The 19,120-nt window shown below is 39.4% G+C and overlaps 1 protein-coding gene across 1 annotated transcript in view; it reads left to right on the forward strand.

Moving 5' to 3' along the window:
- Nucleotides 1-19,120, forward strand: part of TDRD1 (tudor domain containing 1) — a 36,710-nt gene that overhangs the window by 17,158 nt on the left and 432 nt on the right. Inside the window, exons 11-23 of the mRNA XM_059395929.1 lie at nt 510-677; nt 805-912; nt 1,787-1,957; nt 3,724-3,966; nt 4,314-4,451; nt 6,804-6,914; nt 8,152-8,322; nt 10,237-10,512; nt 11,244-11,363; nt 12,708-12,824; nt 17,244-17,411; nt 18,185-18,412; nt 19,056-19,102. Of these exons, the coding sequence (XP_059251912.1) occupies nt 510-677; nt 805-912; nt 1,787-1,957; nt 3,724-3,966; nt 4,314-4,451; nt 6,804-6,914; nt 8,152-8,322; nt 10,237-10,512; nt 11,244-11,363; nt 12,708-12,824; nt 17,244-17,411; nt 18,185-18,412; nt 19,056-19,102 (2,066 nt within the window). The remainder of the gene's footprint in view (nt 1-509; nt 678-804; nt 913-1,786; nt 1,958-3,723; nt 3,967-4,313; nt 4,452-6,803; nt 6,915-8,151; nt 8,323-10,236; nt 10,513-11,243; nt 11,364-12,707; nt 12,825-17,243; nt 17,412-18,184; nt 18,413-19,055; nt 19,103-19,120) is intronic.

Here is a 19,120-nt window from a genome sequence, read left to right on the forward strand (position 1 = left end):
ACATAGGGACGCCTGGGTGGCTCAGTTGGTTAAGCAGCTGCCTTCAGCTCAGGTCATGATCCCAGCATCCTGGGGTCGAGTCCCACATGGGGGGGGGGGTGCTTGCTCAGCAGGGAGCCTGCTTCTCCCTCTGCCTCTGCCTGCCATTCTGTCTGCCTATGCTCACTCTCTCTCCCTCTCTCTCTGACAAATAAATAAAATCTTTAAAAAAAAAGAGAGATGATAAAACGGCATGAGAGCGAGTGCATGGAGAGTGCAGTGCGAGCACCTGGGCGGCCACCTAACCTGGGTTAGGGGGAAGTCTTTTCAAGGTGACACCACACTGAGCAAGAAATAACCAGGTTGCTAGGAGATTGGGGGTGTGTTCTGGGAGGAAGAATAGCATGTGTTAAGGCCTAGAGGTGTTGAAGAAGCGTGACTGGGTTTGAAATGCTACAAAAATCAGCTGAATGATAACCAGAATGCCTTGGTTTTTCTGTTTGGTTTCTTTTGTTGTTGTTGTTGTTAAGAAGATCTTGAAGATGTTGGAAAAATGATAGCTGAAAACAAAGTTGTTGTGGATAGAAGTGATCTAATCCCCAAAGTGTTAACTTTGAATGTAGGCGATAAGTTTTGTGGTGTGGTTGCCCACATTCAGACTCCAGAAGACTTCTTTTGTCAACAGCTGCAAAGCGGACGTAAGTAAATTTTCTTTGATTTGTGCTGGTTGTATAATCTTTGTACTTCAAGAGACTCAACATGTGAAAAAGAAGATAATGCGTAGATTTGTATGTACTGTGTTTAAGATGTGATCTATATCTACAGATAAGCTCGCTGAACTTCAGGCATCCCTTAGCGAATACTGTGGTCAAGTGTCTCCACGCTCAGATTTTTATCCAACCATTGGTGATATCTGTTGTGCCCAATTCTCAGGTGAGGGAAGAGTCTTAATGAATTTTTTTTTTTTTTTTACTTATAATCAAGTAAAAAAAATGGAACAATCTTCAGTCTGCACTGGATGGCTGCATTTGAAGTTTGAGTATTAGAGTGCACCAATCCTTTAACTATGCACAGTTAAACTGAACCCAAGTATGCAAGGGAAGAAGGTCTGTGAGTGCTGGGGGAGTTGGCAAAGGAAGTTCCTATTATTTTAACAGCCCTTTAGTTTTGGGGGACCGGTGCAGGTGATTTTGTTTACATCAAGATGTGAGCATGGAAACTTCCAGGATCACGTCTTCACTAGTTTCTTGGGAAGAGAGGGAGGGCCTGGAAGCACGGAGCCGTCACAGCACAGCTGTGATAACTGGCTTCCGTTCTGTCCTGCTGAAGGGAAGCAAGTCCGGTTGCCTCACAGGAGGGTAAGACGCAAGTGGGCCTCCAGGAAATGGATCGCTTGGTCGGTAGAGCCTGGTTGACTCCTACTGCCAGTATTCTAAAAGTAGCCCTGCTTGAGCTTAGCGAATTGTCCCTGTACTGATCAAAGCATCATGGTGGATTCATTCCCAAGACCCAGACATGTTCTCGGGCCTAATGAGTTGTTGTTGTTAACGGAGACAAAGCATGTTGTAAGTCATGACCTCCCAGGACATGAGCGGTCTAGTAAGGTATGCATAAAAGGGAGTTTTTAGGAATTGAGGGCTTCTGAGAAGCAGAGGTTGTCATGTTGACTAGGCATACATTGTTCAATAAAGCCTGGTACTCTGTTAACGTAAAACCTACGAATGACCATCTCTAAATTTGGGAGGGAAGGTTTTTGTTTATATCTGTACTAGAAAATCATTTGAGACATAGTCTCTCCTTCTTTCAGAGGATGATCAGTGGTACCGTGCCTCCGTTTTAGCTTATGCTTCTGAACAATCTGTACTGGTTGGATATGTAGATTATGGAAACTTTGAAATCCTTAGTTTGACGAGACTCTGTCCCATAACTCCGAAGTTGCTGGAATTGCCGATGCAGGCTATAAAATGTGTGCTGGCAGGTAGGACATTTTTGAGGTCCCCATATTCTTAAAAGTACTAAAACCTAAAGTAAGAGCATTAGAACTTAAACTATCCAGAAGATAAAAGAATGTGTTTAAGTATAACTTCTGTTAGTGCAAAAATAGTCCTTAATAGAACACTTCAAATACACAGGACTATATTGCTATCTCTAATAAAATAAAGTTTAATTCAATGTTCCTGTGGTTAAGAAATTGAGCATTCTTTTTTTTTCTATTTGTAGTCTGGATTATTGGTAAATAACATAGAAGCTGATTCATTACACAAAGTAGAGCAAAACCCATTTGTAAAAACAGTATGTTCGAACATATGCTTAGAAATTACTATATATAAAATCTATCCCACCAGGAGCCAGGGCTTCTTTCCATGTCAATAAATTGGCCTCTATTACCTTCACTCAGATATACCATAATTGAACTAGTATCTGATTATCAGAAGGATTATTTCCAAGTTTTTGCTAGTAGAAGTATTCTTTTTTTAAAAGATTTTTATTAAAGAGCATGAGTAGGGGTGGGCAGAGGGAGAAGCAGACTCTGCATTGAGCAGGGAGCCCAGTGTGAGGCCTATCCCAGGACCTGAACCAAAGGCAGACACTTAATCCACTGAGCCACCCAGGTACCCCGTAGCAGTGTTCTTCTAACTGTATTTTGCAACCCTTCCATGATCATTTCCTGAGGATGACAGGCTGTGAGATATAGCTGTACTACAGAATTCCTCAGGTGAAATGGAGGTGTCTGTGGGCATGTTTCTTTTCCTGTTTGTGGTATATGTTATTATTGCTCCCCAGAAAGGATAGAACTAGTTTATACACCTACCAGAAAGACAGCAGGGGAGCCCATTCCTTCACACGGTGCACCAAATAGAGATACCTCTCTATTATTTCATGTTAGCCAGTTTTGATAAGTTAAAACTAAATCATTTTAATTATTTTATTACCATGAGGCTGAACTTTTTTTTCCATACATTACTTGCTTTTATGAGAAGGCTAGGCATAACGTTGGGTTGTTGATTTGCAAGTGCCTTTGCAGTTTAAGTACTGCTGGTGTTTTTTTAATGTCATTGTAAGGGAGCAGTATTTCTTCCTGGATTGTTGGATGCTTCTGTTTATGATTTTCTTAACTTATTGAGATATAATTTACATACCATAAAATTCTCAGTCTTAGGTATACAATTCCGTGATTTTTAGTAATTTACTGTTCATAGACAGCACCCTGATGAGGTTTCTTGTGCGTGTCAGTAGTTAATCCCAGCTCCCCTGGAATCACTAATCTGTCTTCGAGATATGTTTTTCTGGACATTTCATATCAATGGAATTATGGTTTGTTTACATAGAGGTAGAGTAGTTTTCTATAGGCTTTTTTTTTCTTTATAATTTTGCCTTTGTTTTAATATTAGAAAATCCTTCTGCTCAGGTGGGACTTTTTGGCTCTTGTGTTTGTCATGTTCCTTAAATTTAACTTTGAGGAAATTAGGAGCTAAACTTTATAAATGCTTGTTATAAGAAGTATTTTAAGGGCGCCTGGGTGGCTCAGTGGATTAAAGCCTCTGCCTTCGGCTCAGGTCATGATCCCAGGGTCCTGGGATCGAGCCCTGCATCGGGCTGTCTGCTCCTCGGAGAGCCTGCTTCCTCTTCTCTCTCTGTCTGTCTCTCTGCCTACTTGTGATCTCTGTCTGTCAAATAAATAAATTAAATCTTTAAAAAAAAAAAAAGAAGTATTTTAATATTCTTTTAAACATTCTTTGATAGGAGTAAAGCCATCATTAGGAATTTGGACTCCAGAAGCTATTTCTTTGATGAAGAAGATTGTGCAGAACAAAATGATCACGGTGAAAGTGGCTGACAAGCTGGAGAACAGCTCCCTGGTGGAGCTCGTGGACGAATCCGTGACGCCTCACGTCAGCATTGCGCAGGCGCTCAGGGACGCCGGCTTTGCCGTCGGGGAGGCAGGGGAGCTGGCCGAGAAACCCAGTGTCACAAAGGAAGACAGCGGTGAGTAAGATGTCCGCTCCATCATGTCTGTGCTGGAATCCCGATGGCTTGTGTGTGTGTTGGGGGGGAGGGTTCTCATGCTTTCAAAGAGAATGATGTTGAGTATGTTCTCTCTTTTTGAATCAAGCATTCATTTAAATATAGTATGAGTGTGTGGGAAAACTGAAAAAAAAAAAACCAAAAAACAAAAAAGCAAAAAAAAACAAAAAAGCAAAACCTGAAGGTCACTGGCAGATGTCACTAAAAGTCCCTGGACTTCCTCAAAAGCAGATCCCTCACCAGCCATACCTCCCATCCACACTTTGACCATTTGTTTTGTAAAAGTTCATTTTTTTTTTTTTTCGCAGTTGCCTTGGGTATAGAAGCAAAACTAAATCCATTGGAGTGGACGTGGGTTGAAATGGCTGTTGACCAAACAGTAGATGTTGTGGTCTGTATGATGTACAGTCCTGGAGAATTTTACTGCCATGTGCTTCAAGAGGATGGTAAGTGGACTCTTCTCATCTATTTCCCTTACAGATACATTGGTGTGGTAATAACTGAAGAGGAGTTCACTCAATAATAGAAGTACTGTCTTTCCAAGAAGGGCCAGGGCAGTATTTCTATTAATAAGAAAGATTTGATTAAACTTAATTGCCTTTTATTCCATTTTAAGCCACTGTTTCTATTTTTAAAAATCTATTTAAACCAGTTTCAATTTCATAGAACGTTTTCTAAATTTATTTTTGAAAATTAAATGGTAGATTTTACTAAAGCATGACATGCATATATGTAAGTGCACAAATATTGCAGCATTGATACGTCATCACGAAGTCAAAACACTGAGTGACTGACATCTAGGTCAAGATAATGAAGCATTACCAGTCATCCAGAAGTTTCCTCCAGGTCTCCTTTGATTACTACCCCTTCTCCCGTTAAAAAGTAAATACTATCCTGCCTTCCAATAGCATAGCTTTCCTGGTTTTGAACTTTACTTTATGAAATGTGATCAAACAGTATGTACACTCGTACACTTGCCATCTTTTTTTACGTTGTTTGTGAGATCAGTTCTTCGTTTTTACATGTAGCAGTGGCTTGTGGTCCACTTTGTGAATGACACTGCAAATCTCTTTCTTTATAGGGCTGAACATGTAGGTTGTTTCTCGTTCTGAGCTATAGAATGGTATTGGTGTGAACATTTCCATACAGATTTGGTGCACACGGATGTGTGCTTCTTTTGAATGTATATCAGGAAGGAAATCGCTGACTATATCCTAAAGGGTATTTATATTTTCAGCTTTGATCAATGAATGCCACAAAGTTTCCAAAGTGATTATGACAGCTGTCAGTTTGAGTTTTAGTCGCTCCACATCCTCACATTTGTATTTTCCTTCTTTTTCATTTGAGCTATCATTGAGAGCATCCTTAATTTTAACATTTCTAAAATCTTGGCTTGCTTCCTCCGTGAGGACATTGAACTAGGTACCTGAGTCCCTGTCTGGCTCCCAGTTTGTGAGATTTATCATCCCTCCTTCCAGAATCATCTGGTAGATGGACCACTATTTCATATAGCATAAAATTAAAAATTTTTAAAGTCAGTTTTTATTTTTATAGGTGATTATACAAGTACATGGTACAAAATAAAAGTTTAAAAGAATGTATAGTGGGAAGTAAGTTTCCCAGTCCCTCTCTCAATTTTCTAAATCTTTTCAGAATAAGTAAATAATAATAATAAGGTTCTTTTCTGTGCATAAGCTTATGTGGATATATCCCTGTTTGTGTAGGCATACAGGTAGGTAAAATACTTTAAATGATTTTTGCAGCTTCTATTTTCTACTAGGTCTTGGGCTGATAAGTTCACATAGTCTTTTCTTTTCCTTCTTTTTTTTTTCTTCAAGATCTATTTATTTATTTTGAGAAAGAGAGCTGGTGGGGGAGGGTTTGCAGAGGAAGGAAGGTGGGGAGGGAGAGCAGCAGCCTCCCTGGTGAGCGGGGAGCCAGATTTGGGGCTCCATTTCAGGACCCTGAGATCATGACCTGAGCTGAAATCAAGAGTTGGATGCTTCACTGAGCCACCTAGGTGCCCCTCAGCATTTTAAAGCCATCCGTGGTTTGTATCTTGCCCAACACATGGCTGGTGTGTCCTTCAGTGGTTTACCTTCCCTGGTTTTCCAAACTGCTCCTGCCAAATAAATTTTGGAGGCTTAATTCTGTACTTTGCCTCGGAGCCCTTTCTTCCTTCTGGAGTCACCCTCTCCTTGTCTGTCCTCTTTTTCTCTAAAAGCTTAAGGAGCACACACAGCTCACCTCTCTGTTTCCTTAGCAGACATCTCTGCATCTTCTCAGCACTTCTGTGTCCTCCTTCAGGACCGCTTGTATGTCACTTTCTGTACAGGCTTCTGCACAAAGCTCATGCTCTGGTATGCTGATAGCAGTGCCATGGTAGGGGGTTACCAAGAGACTTCACTAATCATGACTTATTTTCCCAATTAACGTTTTAGTAAGGAAAAGAGAAAAGCATCTGATGTGCACTTAACAGTTGCTTGGGAATGTATCTGAGATTTTTTTTTTAAAGATTTTATTTATTTATTTGACAGAGAGAGATCACAAGTAGGCAGAGAAGCAGGCAGAGAGAGAAGGGGAAGCAGGTTTCCCGCTGAGCAGAGAGCTCAATGTGGGGCTAATCCTAGGACCCTGAGATCATGACCTGAGCTGAAGGCAGAGGCTTAACCCACTGAGCCACCCAGGCGCCCCTGTACCTGAGATTTTATGATCAAAACATTTCCCAACTTTAGAGGAAAAGCTGTATTCTGCATGCTTTCTGAATATTGAGTGCTGTATATGTATTGTGTTTTCAGCTTTAAAGAAACTCAATGATTTGAACAAGTCATTAGCAGAATATTGCCAGCAGAAGGTGCCCAATGACTTTAAGGCAGAAGTAGGGCAACCGTGTTGTGCTTTTTTTGCAGGTAAGTTGCACTTGATAGAATCTTCACTTCATTGATAGAAACTTTTGTTTCTTGACATTCAGCCCTTATTTTTTAAAAAAAGATTTTATTTCTTTATTTGACAGAGACAGTGAGAGAAGGAATCCAAATAGGGGGAGTGGGCAGAGGGAGGAGCAGGCTCCCCCAGCCCCAGCTCCAAGCAGGGAGCCTGATGCAGGGCTCGATCCCAGGACCCTGGGATCATGACCTGAGCCGAAGGCAGCTGCTTAACGACCGAGCCACCCAGGCGCCCCCATTCAGCCCTTATTTTTAATGTGTATTTTATTCCTGATGTTTAAGCAAATATTTCTCAAAAATCAAGACAAAATGAATGCTTAAAATCTCATGTTTTGTCTTCTCTTTGTAGCAAGGAAAATCCAAAAGAAACTTTCTTTTTTTTTTTTTTTTTAAGATTTTATTTATTTATTTGACAGAGAGAGATCACAAGTAAGCAGAGAGGCATACAGAGAGAGTGGGGGAAGCAGTCTCTCCGCTGAGCAGAGAGCCTTATATGGGACTCAATCCCAGGACCCTGAGATCATGACCTGAGCCGAAGGCAGAGGCTTAACCTACTGAGCCACCCAGGCATCCCGCCCCAAATGAAACTTTCTTAACTCAACTTTGTTAAACTTTGCTAAATGCTTTTCATTCCAGAATTTCTGATATTAAAGTAAATTAGGTAATGGGAAATCTGTTTGCTGAAGGTTCATTGTTTCTTCTGGTCACCCTGTGCATGTTTAGTTTGAAAGTATATTTTGTGAAACACCTTAATTTCATTGCGTGAGCTTTTCTATTTGCTTTTTACATTATTTTACCAATAACAAGTAAAACAATTTGTCCTTAGTTATGAGAGTATTGTAATCTTTCCAGATTGACAGATACGTTCTGTAAACATTCTGTTTACAGAATGTGAAAATGAAGAGAAGTTATGAAGTCTTCTCTTCACTTTCACATTCTGTTTATTGGATAGGTGATGAATGAAATCTTTAATTTACATCTGATGTTAAAGTGTGGTGCTATAAACATTTGGATGTATTCCAAAAAGTGGATTTTGAGAATTCTGGGGATTTCTGAATGAAAAATTAAAGACATCATCTGGAGAAAGAGAACAAATTTATTTAGTTACTTTAGACAAAGGATTTGTTTTTTGAAGATGAAAATTTCAAATGTTAATAGAAGGGAAATAATGCTCCATGTTCAAACTTTGTGTTAAATATAGGTGATGGTAACTGGTATCGTGCCTTAGTCAAGGAAATCTTACCGGATGGAAACATTAAAGTCCATTTTGTGGATTATGGGAACATGGAAGAAGTTACTGCAGATGAACTCCGAATAATCCCATCCAAATTTTTAAAACTTCCATTTCAAGGGATACGGTGCTGGTTAGTAGGTATGGTGCAGAATAAGAAACTTTCTCAACTGTCTTCTAATACTTACGGTATACATACTTCACAATATCAACACCTATAATTTTAATGTGTGAATTAGAAGGTCCTACTTCATATTGTACAGTTTAGAAATGTATTTTTGAAGATCCTGGCTGAAACATTCAGTGTTGATGTTAAAGTAAGGAAACAGCTGCTTTTCTGTGTCTGAGATGGGAGCGAAAACTAATGTGTTCTCTTGAAGGCAGTTTGCAGGATTTCTTAAGAGCTTCAAATATTTCTGCCTTTTTGTCTCAGCATTTTCACTTGTAATCATTTATTGCAAGGAAACGATCTTGGAGTTTCACAGTTTGTCTACAAGGAAATTCATTATGCTGCTGTTAGTAATAGCAAAACTAGCTAACTAGCCAGTTACAGAGGATTGGTTAAATGACAGTTTGTACAATTGACAGTAATAGTACCTATTTCAATTGGTTGTTATGAGGATTAAACGAACACTTTGAAACAGACTTTTTCTGACATGCAAAGTTCGGTTTAAGTGTTTCCTTTTACAGTCATTAAAGTGTTGTTAACCATGAGCTATTAATATGAAGAATGGTTAGTGAGGTACATAAAGCATGCAAGTTATAAAGGAGATTCAGGATGGCATTGTGATTACAAGGACAGACTCTGGAACCAACTCAGGAAAATCTCAGGAAAATGATTAAGACTCTCAGTGCTTCTATTTCCTCATCTGGAAAATAATAGTATCTTCCTCGAAGAGTCGTTAAGAATAAAAGAGATGAAAAATATAAAGCACTTAACACTTCCTGGCATTATATCCATAAGAGCTATTATTATTATTGCAAAGGTTTCTTTATAAAAGAAATGAGTACATATGTGCATGTGGGTCTTTCCATATGCACATGAAAATTATGGAAGGTTGGATGTCAAAATGCTAATAGTGCTCATGTCTGGCAGTGTAGATGCTCTTTATTTCTCCTTTGGCATGTTTTCTTTCTGCTTACTACACTAAACATGTTTTAGTTTATTTTTTTGATTACCATGCTTTATGTCCATGCTTCTTAAAATGTGGACCCCAGGGTGCCTGGCTGGCTCAGTCAGTCAGGTAACGGCCTTAGGCTTGGGTCAAGATCCCAGAGTCCTGAGATGGAGGCCATGTTGGACTCCCCTTGCTTTGCAAGGAACCCACTTCTCCCTTTCCCTCTGCCTGCCACTCCCCCTGCTTGTGGGCACTCTCTCTCCCCCCCTCCTCTCTCTGTATCAAATAAATAGATAAAATCTTTAAAAAAAAAAAAGTATGTGGCCACCAGACAAGCAGCATCAACTTGAGAACTTCTTTAAACTGCAGATTCTCAGTCCCTGACGAAGATCTGCTAAATTGGAAATTCTAGCATGTGGCCCTGAAATCTGTTTTAATTAGCCCTCTAGGTAATTCAGATGCACACTCAAGTTTGAGGATTACTGTTCTAAAAATAAGGGTATAAGCTAAAATTATCCAAAAAATAATTCTTGGTGAGGTGTTCAAAATAACATTTTGAAATAAGCATTAGAAAACTGTTTATGGAAGTGAAGGTGTATGGTTGAGCTCTTCTGCCGGCATAATTAGGAACTCATCATCATATACATAACAGTACAAAATGGTGGCTTCTAATCCTATTTATGCTTACTGGAAAAATGCCTGGTAAAGACATATTAGGGGGAAGAATAAGGAAAATTTCTGAGCCTCCCAAAACCCTAGTAGTATGTTATCTGTAATCAGGCATGGAAGATGTAGAAATGTAACTCAGCATTGAAAAACGATACTCAAAATCGCTGACCCAAATGCAACACTTGACAAGGACCAGTCCCGGACACTATTGAAGCAAAAAATGAAGCTTGGGCACAGAATTCTTTTTAACGCTCTTCTTATTTGCCAGATATACAGCCTAGAAACAAGCACTGGACTGAAGAAGCCATAGCCAGATTTCAGACGTGTATTGCAGGGATAAAACTCCAAGCCCGAGTGGTTGAAATCACCGGACAGGGAGTGGGAATCGAGCTCACTGATCTCTCCACATCATATCCCAGAATAATTAGTGATGTTTTGATTGATGAACATCTGGTTTTAAAAACTAGTTCGCCACTCAGAGACTTGACAAATAATAGAGCCATTAGTAAATGTGATCTTCAAGTTGATATCCTGGGGTTTCAAGGTAATGTGCTTAAACCATTGATTTGTTATTTAAATTTATGTTATCCTTTGCTTTTATAGGCTATGAAAATTTTTCTAGCAGTTTTTCTGTAGGAATACATACTTTGTGGAAATAGGTAACAAGTTACTAAAATTAGTATTTATTGGGATGCCTCAAGGGAGCAATCGGTTGAGCGTCTTGACTCTTGGTCTCTCCTCAGGTGGTGAGAGACTTCAGGGTGGTGAGATTGAATTCTGCTTCGGGCTCCCAGCTCAGTGTGGAGTCTGCTTCTGATTCTCTGTCTCCGTCTCGTCCTCTACCCCCACTGCTCATGCAAACTCTCTCTCTCTCATACATAAATCTTTTTAAAAAGATAGTATTTATTGAAACATGGTTTTATTAAAAGCTATTATTTTTATCGTAGTTATTTATCAGGTAGTTTTGCATCGTACCGTTATATAGTCTCTACAGTGCAAACCAGTTATAAGATTTACATTAACTATACTATGGAAATGGAAATATATTACAGAAATAATACAGGAGTGCAGCAGGTCAAAGATTTTCATTCTAGATTGGACTCCTTTGTAACACAGAGTCCCTCAAACTGAATACATTGTTTTGTGAAAATACAGATTTTCATTTTAAGGATTTGTGAATGTTGATTCAGTTGATGAATAAATTGAATAAAGATAAAACTGAGAGAGAATAACAACTTTGATCTGTTATACAAGATCTGTTTTGTATGATTTCAGCCATTTCTTCCCCTGAGCAGTGGAGGACAATAGAATTGCCAGTTAATAAAACTGTACAAGCAACCATATTGGAAATCATAAGCCCACACTTGTTTTATGCTATACCAAATGAGATGCCAGGTAAGAAACCAAAATTTGAGACCTATTTATGCTCATCTTTTTTTTTTTTTTTTTTTTTTTTTATGCTCATCTTTTTAACTGTATAATGAAAGCTCTTTTCTGAACTCCTTAGGAAGTGAGAGAGAAGGGGAGGCTGGTGATTTTTGTTTTATTCAATGTTTTAAGGAAGAATTGGCCATCTTCAGGGGTATTTAGTTATACAAACAAATGTAAAATAAATGTGCAGGGAAACACCCTGCATTTAACACCTTCCCTATCCAGTCTAACCTACAGCTTTTCATAAGAAAATAGTTTCCTTAATTACTGTATACTTTGTTGTTTAAAAATGGATACTATCACAAAAAATAGGTACTATGTATATTGAATTGCACTTAAAAAGCTAACCATCTACAACTTTTTGAGAAAACCTGTTAATATTGAAAGAGTGCTTTATAGGTCACTCTATAATCACTGTTACTATGGCTTAGGAACTTACAGAAATGTTTTATATTGGACCTAATCCTGAAGAAAAGTAGCATATAAATATTTTCTTACTTCGTGGACATTTGTAATTAAGAAATCTCTTGAACATGTTTGAGTTTATCCTTGTAGTGTCAGAGAGAGTTAGGGCAAGCTGGGTGATGGCTATGCAGAATAATGGCAGGTACGTGAAGGCTACGAAAGTGAACCTTTGTTTCAGGTTGTCAAATCACAAATTGTGGTGATACCAGCAAGTGCTCTTCAATCTCCAGTATTACAAACTGTCATCTTCAGTCTATGTAGTGGAAAGCAGGGACTTCGGGTTAATGAATCCTGATGAACTGGAAGTACTTTTTCTTATCTCATTAACTATAACACACTTCCTGAAAAGTATGCCAAAAAACTGGGAAAGTATGATTTAACAGGGTTCTGTAGTGTGAGCACACTAGTATAACCAACCTGATCTAGAAAATGGCTTTCCAGAAGCTTCCTTCTCTGAGTATTAGATCTCTTGCGTACAGGGTAACCACTCGTGGTTTTATGTGTTCTTAAAACATAAATGTAAATGGGTTTTTTTCAGTGATTCAATTTGACACTGTTTTTTTTTTTTTTTTTTTTAAAGATTTTATTTATTTATTTGACAGAGAGAAATCACAAGTAGGCAGAGAGGCAGGCAGAGAGAGAGAGAGAGAGGAGGAAGCAGGCTCCCTGCTGAGCAGAGAGCCCGATGTGGGACTCGATCCCAGGACCCTGAGATCATGACCTGAGCCGAAGGCAGCGGCTTAACCACTGAGCCACCCAGGCGCCCTTGACACTGTTTTTGTATACTGTCTAAACAGTAGCATTGAAAATTTCTTAACAAAAGATTGCTTTTTTATGTTTCAGAAGATCAGGAAAGATTGTGTATATTGACAGCTGAATTGTTAGAGTATTGCAATGCTCAGAAAAGCCGAGTGTCTTACAGACCCAAAATCGGAGATGCGTGCTGTGCCAAATACACAAGTAAGCTTCTTTTAGATAAAACATTAAACAGGAAATGTTTGTTCTCTTTTACTTTAAATCTTGTGTATTTTGTTACATAAGGTGCACATTTAATTTTGCTTATGAAATTAAAAGCAAGTTTGTAGGTTTAACTCTTCATGTTGGGGTCCTCCAGCTTTTCTGTTTTGTAACCATAGATTATATTTAGGTGAGGATATAGGGAGATATCTACAAATCTGTCAGAACTTTGACATAATCAGCTCTAGATAACTCTACTGAATATGGTGGCCCTTAACATATTTATATATGGAAGAGTTGCAGATAATTTTAGAACTTTATTCATGTACTCAAAAAGGAATAAATGCCTTAATTAGTCAGACTTGTTGAATCAGGTACACTTAACCATTGTCCTGTTGTTTAATAATTCATGTTAACAAATTTCTTTTAGTAATAACAGCAGTTGGAGTGAATATTCTTGGGCAGAAATTTAGGGAATTCCTGAGTCAAAGGATATAAATTGTTTTGTAAGTTCTGGAAACATATTACTCTGTGGGCATCTTAAAGAAATGTCCGTATGTGCCAAAAGTTTGTGAGTGGGCCAGTTTCATCTTCATCTTGCCACCAACATATTTAAAATGCTTTTGGACTATTGCCCACATACAGCTCATTTAAAATAATTTGAATTTAGATTTTTTTTTAAATAGAGCATTTATTGATGGAATAACAAAAGTGCTTTTCTTAAATATTCTTCAAAATACATTTGTACAACTTACAATAATATATCCAAAATAACTGTATATACAAAACATTACCTAGTTTTAATGTATGTGCTTTTTTCCCCCAAAATTACAAAGTAACTTCTTTTTTATTTTTTTGGCAAAGTTCAACCTTAACAGAGGTGACAATTTTAAAGGTTGGTTTAAGAAAATAGAACCTGAGGGAAATTGACACGCAAGAGTCAATGACAAGCAAGAGATTTGGAGGAATATTTTTAGTTTGTTAAATAAAAATGCGTTTTAGAATGATATTTTTCACATTACAAAAATAAACCAAAATGAAGAAAAGGTCACTGTAAAATGATGGAAAAAGGATCTGTAGACTTGCTAAATATATATAAATATATTCTGTTAGTTTTGGTTTTCTTTTTTTTTTTTTTTTTTAATTTTATTTATTTATTTTGACAGACAGAGATCACAAGTAGGCAGAGAGGCAGGCAGAGAGAGAAGAGGAAGCAGGCTCCCTGCTGAGCAGAGAGCCCAATGTAGGGCCCAATCCCAGGACCCTGAGATCATGACCTGAGCTGAAGGCAGAGGCTTTAACCCACTGAGCCACCCAGGCACCCCTGTGTTTCTTTTGTATAATAATGGGATCTATACTTTCCCTCCCTTTCTTCCTGATAGAAATACGTCACAGCTTTTGGTTAGATAAGTATTCTCTGTTACTCTGTTGGAATTGCATAAACACTATTCACAGCCTAATCCTGTGGTCCACTGTAACATAGGAGATACACGGTGACATAACTCTTTTGCCTTTTTTGTTGTCGTTACTAGTGTTCTGTATACTTTTCAGTTCTTTGCATTGGTGCAGATTCTCCCAGTGAAACCTCGTGTACTTTATCAGCTTTTGTTACATTGCCAGCGCTTGCTGCCTTCTGACCTGCTAGCCAGACTGCTTGTCCTCCAGATGTGAGCCATCGCCCTGAAAGTTTTCCTTCATCATCTTGCTGGGGTTGTTTCAACACCACTCCCTCGTGTTTCACAGTTTTTTCTCCCATCCCACTATGTGTTCACAGTCTCTTCCTTCCTCATCTCACCTTGTTTGCTGCAATACTTACTTTGGATTTGTTCTAATAATTGGGTATATCCCATCCTCCAGAAGCTAAGAAAAGGCATGTTTCAGATAAATTTTCTGTTATTTCTCCCATGTTCTCCCATGTTTGAAAAAGTCTTTATTCTGTCTTAATTAATTGCTTGCCTAGGTACAGAATTCTAGACTGGAAATCATCTTTCCCTTAAAACTTTGACGGCCTTGCTTTTAAAACATTTCTTAATTAAGTACTCTCTACCTGCAGCACGGGGTTTGAAGTCACAGCCCAGACACTGAGAGTCTCAAGCCTCACCAACTGAGCCATTTGGGTGCCCCGCTTTTGTTGTTTTTTTTAAAGCTATTGATGTTGCGGGTCAAAAGAGAGGTCATTTAGATCCTCCGAACTTTGTATCTTTTTCTCCTCTCTGGAACTTTTAGGAATCTCTTCATTCCATGTTTTGAAATCCATGCTGTGACTTGGTTTTAGTTTTTACCATTGTGTTGGACACTTTTAGTGGGTGTGCCCTTAAGTCTAGGAATTGATGAGCTTCAGTTTTGAGAAAGTTTTCTGAATGTTTTTTATTCCCATCTTTCATTTTCTGCTCTGTTAGAAACTCCAAATATTTTTTTAAAGATTTATTTATTTTAGAGGGGGGTGGGGGGAGAGGGAGAAGAGAGAATCTCATGCCAATTCCCCACTGAGCATGGAGTCCCACGTGGGCCTCGATCTCAAGACACTGAGATTATGACCTGAGTTAAAAATCAAGAGTCAGGGGCGCCTGGGTGGCTCAGTGGGTTGAGCCTCTGCCTTCGGATCAGGTCATAATCTCAGGATCCTGGGATTGAGCCCTGCATGGGGCTCTCCGCTCAGCAGGGAGCCTGCTTCCCCCTCTCTCTCAGTCTGCCTCTCTGCCTACTTGTGATCTCTCCCTCTCTGTCAAATAGATAAATAAAATCTTAAAAAAAAAATCAGGAGTCAGACCCTTAACTGAGTGAGCTATCCAGGTACTCCAAATAATCTAATGTTGGACTTGAAACTCTTCTGCTAAGTTTCCTCTTTTCTCTTTTACCTTTTTTGCTTCTTTTTTCAGGAGATTTCCTCTATTTTATTTTCCAGTTTATTGTTTCATTTTTTTTTTTTAGGTTTTTTTTTTTTTTAAAGATTTTATTTATTTATTTGACAGAGATCATAAGCAGGTAGAGAGGCAGGCAGAGAGAGAGAGAAGGAAGCAGGCTCCCTGCTGAGCAGAGAGCCCGATGCGGGACTCGATCCCAGGACCCTGGGATCATGACCTGAGCCAAAGGCAGAGGCTTAACCCACTGAGCCACCCAGGCACCCCTATTGTTTCATTTCTGATACCATTTCTGGTTTTAATAGCTTTTCTGTTTGTCTTTTCAAGTTTGTGTGTCTTTAATACTGACTTGCTCTCATTTCAAGGATGGAAGGCCGTCTGTCTGGGGACACTAATGTCCTTCTTCTAACTGTCCCTGTCTTCTCCCTGTTTCTCTGAGTTCCTGCTCGGTTTGGTCTTCTCTGCTGGAAGCTTTCTTCAAATGTCTGGTGATCCGGGGTGCCTGGGTGGCTCACTGGGTTAAAGCCTCTGCCTTTGGCTCAGCTCATGATCCCAGGGTCCTGGGATCAAGCCCTGCGTCGGGCTCTCTGCTCGGTGGGGAGTCTGCTTCAGTCTCTCTCACTCTGCCTGCCTCTCTGCCTGCTTGTGATCTCTGTCAAATAAATAAATAAAATCTTTTAAAAAAAATGTCTGGTGATCCTTCACTGTTCACTTAGGACGGGCCACTTAGGCATTGATTGGAAGCTGATTTGTGGGCAGAACTTGTGTATGTGGCCTTCACTGCTGGGCCCTGCTGTTTCCCTGGGGACTCCAGCTGTTGCTATCTTGAAGTGCATTTGCCTTGGGATGGTTGTCTGCTGCTGTGTGCACAGCTGGCCCGATGGTGCTTTGGTCAACTTCCTCTGCGCTGCGTCATATTCCTGAGTCCAGTCGTCTGTCTGGTTTATCCTCACTGGAGAAGAAACCTCCAGTCTTCTGCCCTTGAGTAGAGCAGATGCCTTGAAATGGGAATGGCATTCTTAGCTTTTATATTAAAACACATGACCATAAAACTGACGATCTTCTTCAGCAACTTTAGTATGTGTAAATTTGTTTGTAAACTAAAGTTTATTCAGTTTTCTTGGGAAATAAGTGTGTTTTCTTTACCCAGTCCTCATTTCAGCCCTGTTCTTACTTCTACTTTGGAATGAGTTAATTATTGGAGCTTGGGGATTTAAGATGCAAAGGAAGATGCTGCTTTTCACTTCCCCGTAGCCAGCTTCGGTTGAGCTCTGCTAAACCATTTTCATTCCTGCCATCTGCTTTCCAGCTTCAATATCATATTTTCTTCTCTCTTGTCCTCTCTCCTTGTGGTTCTGTGCCTTTTTCTTTTTAATCACATAATTGTCTTTTTAGTAGGATCTGGAAGGAGTGGAGGTGATACTTTGGCTTTATCTGGACTCTAACCAGAAGTGTTGGCATGAATTTCTCACTAATGTAAATGTAACTGTGAATAACTGTCTTGAAGGGTGGGGGAGTCATTGCATGTAACTTCTCACGTGAGGTTGCATTATATTTTCAGGTGACGACTTCTGGTACCGTGCCATTGTTCTGGGGACATCAGATGCTGATGTGAAAGTACTCTATGCAGACTATGGGAACACTGAAATTCTGCCTCTTTCCAGAGTGCAGCCAATTTCCACCAGCCACCTGGAGCTTCCTTTCCAAATTATTAAATGTTCGCTTGAAGGTAGTCAAGTCACTTTGCAATTGGGATAGCTGTGTGATTTTTTTTCTCCTGTTTTATAACCCTATGTCTGAATCAAATTTCAGTAACTGCCTAGATTTCTAAATATCAAACAGAGTTTAGGGAAAAAAAAAAAAACACCTATCTTTCATCCTTTATTTCATTCTAAAAAAATTACATTGTCAGCCCATTGTTGTTTGGAGATTAGGTTTGGCCACAGGTTGCACCGCTGGAAGTGGCCAGGGCTGGGGGACCTGGGCTGTCTGACCCTTCCCTAAAGGCCCCTCCATTCTGTCTTGGCACTCTCTTGAGAGGCTTGAGATGACACCATTTGGGACTTCTTTACTGTGTACTGTGTCTCCACAAGTTCAGTTCTTCAGCTGGTGTTTGAATAAAGCGAACGGGAATGCTAAAGTAGCTTTTCACCGTTACTCGTGATTTCATTACCTAGTGGTCCCAGCAGACGAGCTCACTCAGTGCCGCATCGTCTGCTTTGGTTTGGACTCGGGGAGAGAGTTGGAACATTTTGATGTTTGCATCTCCCGTTATAATGGACACATGTCCATGGCAGCCGGCCATTGTCTGTTTATGCCCTCCCGACCTACATTAGTGTATCTGTTGAGTGATTTTTTAAAATGCAACAGCAGTAGTACATCAAAGCATACCTAAGCCCAGCCAAAGAAAGTAAGACTTCCGTTTATTGTCTTTAGACGATATATGTGAATATTTATCTTTTTTTAAGGGACTCGAAGATTAATATTCAGTTGTTTTCCCAGGACTAATGGAATTGAATGGAAGCTGCTCTCAATTAATCGTAGAACTACTGAAAAATTTCATGTTGAATCAGAGCGTAATGCTTTCTGTAAAAGGAGTTATCAAGAATGTCCATACAGTGTTGGTTGAGAAATGTTCTGAAAATGGAACAATCAATATAGCTGAAAAGCTGGTGACATATGGTCTGGCAAAAAACATCACATCTAAAAAGCAAAGTGCTTTAAGTACAGGTATTTTTTCAAGTTTAATTAATGACAGATGTAAGTGTAATTAAGAACAGATGTAACCAATGTAGGTGACCTGGCTTTTCCTTACTCTCTGTGGTCACGTTCCCTTTGTCATCCCCCTTTGCAAATCCAGTGCAAGGTGCGACTCACATTACCACCTCAGGGGGCCCACTGGATAGAAGCAGGCTCCCAGGCCGGATTTTCCTTAGCGTAGCCTCAGCAGCGTTTCTGATCACATTAGTGATAGCATTATCACTAGTGATAGTGATGACCGAGAGCTTTAGGAATGGCTAGTATTCAGAATTATTTCCAACTCACTTTCAATCCTGAGCAAAGTGAAGAGTTTGTATTTTTGAGATTGGACCTTACGGATCTCTCATACGATGATTATTTGGCAGGCTTTCGCTTGGCCGAAGAGATAACCCCATTTTTGATAGGCAAAAGTCCTAAAATCTTGGAGATGGGGGCATTAATTTGGTAAAACCCAGGCAGTAGTAGGAAATACTAAAACCCAAATGAGAAGGTAGTCGATTAAGTCTTTCATAGTTAGAACCCACACCTCAGAGGCAGAGCGGTGTATAGTCAGATTCCTCTGTTTGTTAGTTATGGTGTATATTCTCTAATGGCTTTTTGTATTTGCTTCTAGAAAAGACCTGCAGGATGAATTGCTGTTGCACAGAGTTACAGAAACAAGTGGGTAGAATTTCCTTG

This window comes from Mustela nigripes, chromosome 4 (genome assembly GCF_022355385.1).
Source record: "Mustela nigripes isolate SB6536 chromosome 4, MUSNIG.SB6536, whole genome shotgun sequence".
In the NCBI taxonomy this organism is placed as follows: domain Eukaryota; kingdom Metazoa; phylum Chordata; class Mammalia; order Carnivora; family Mustelidae; genus Mustela; species Mustela nigripes.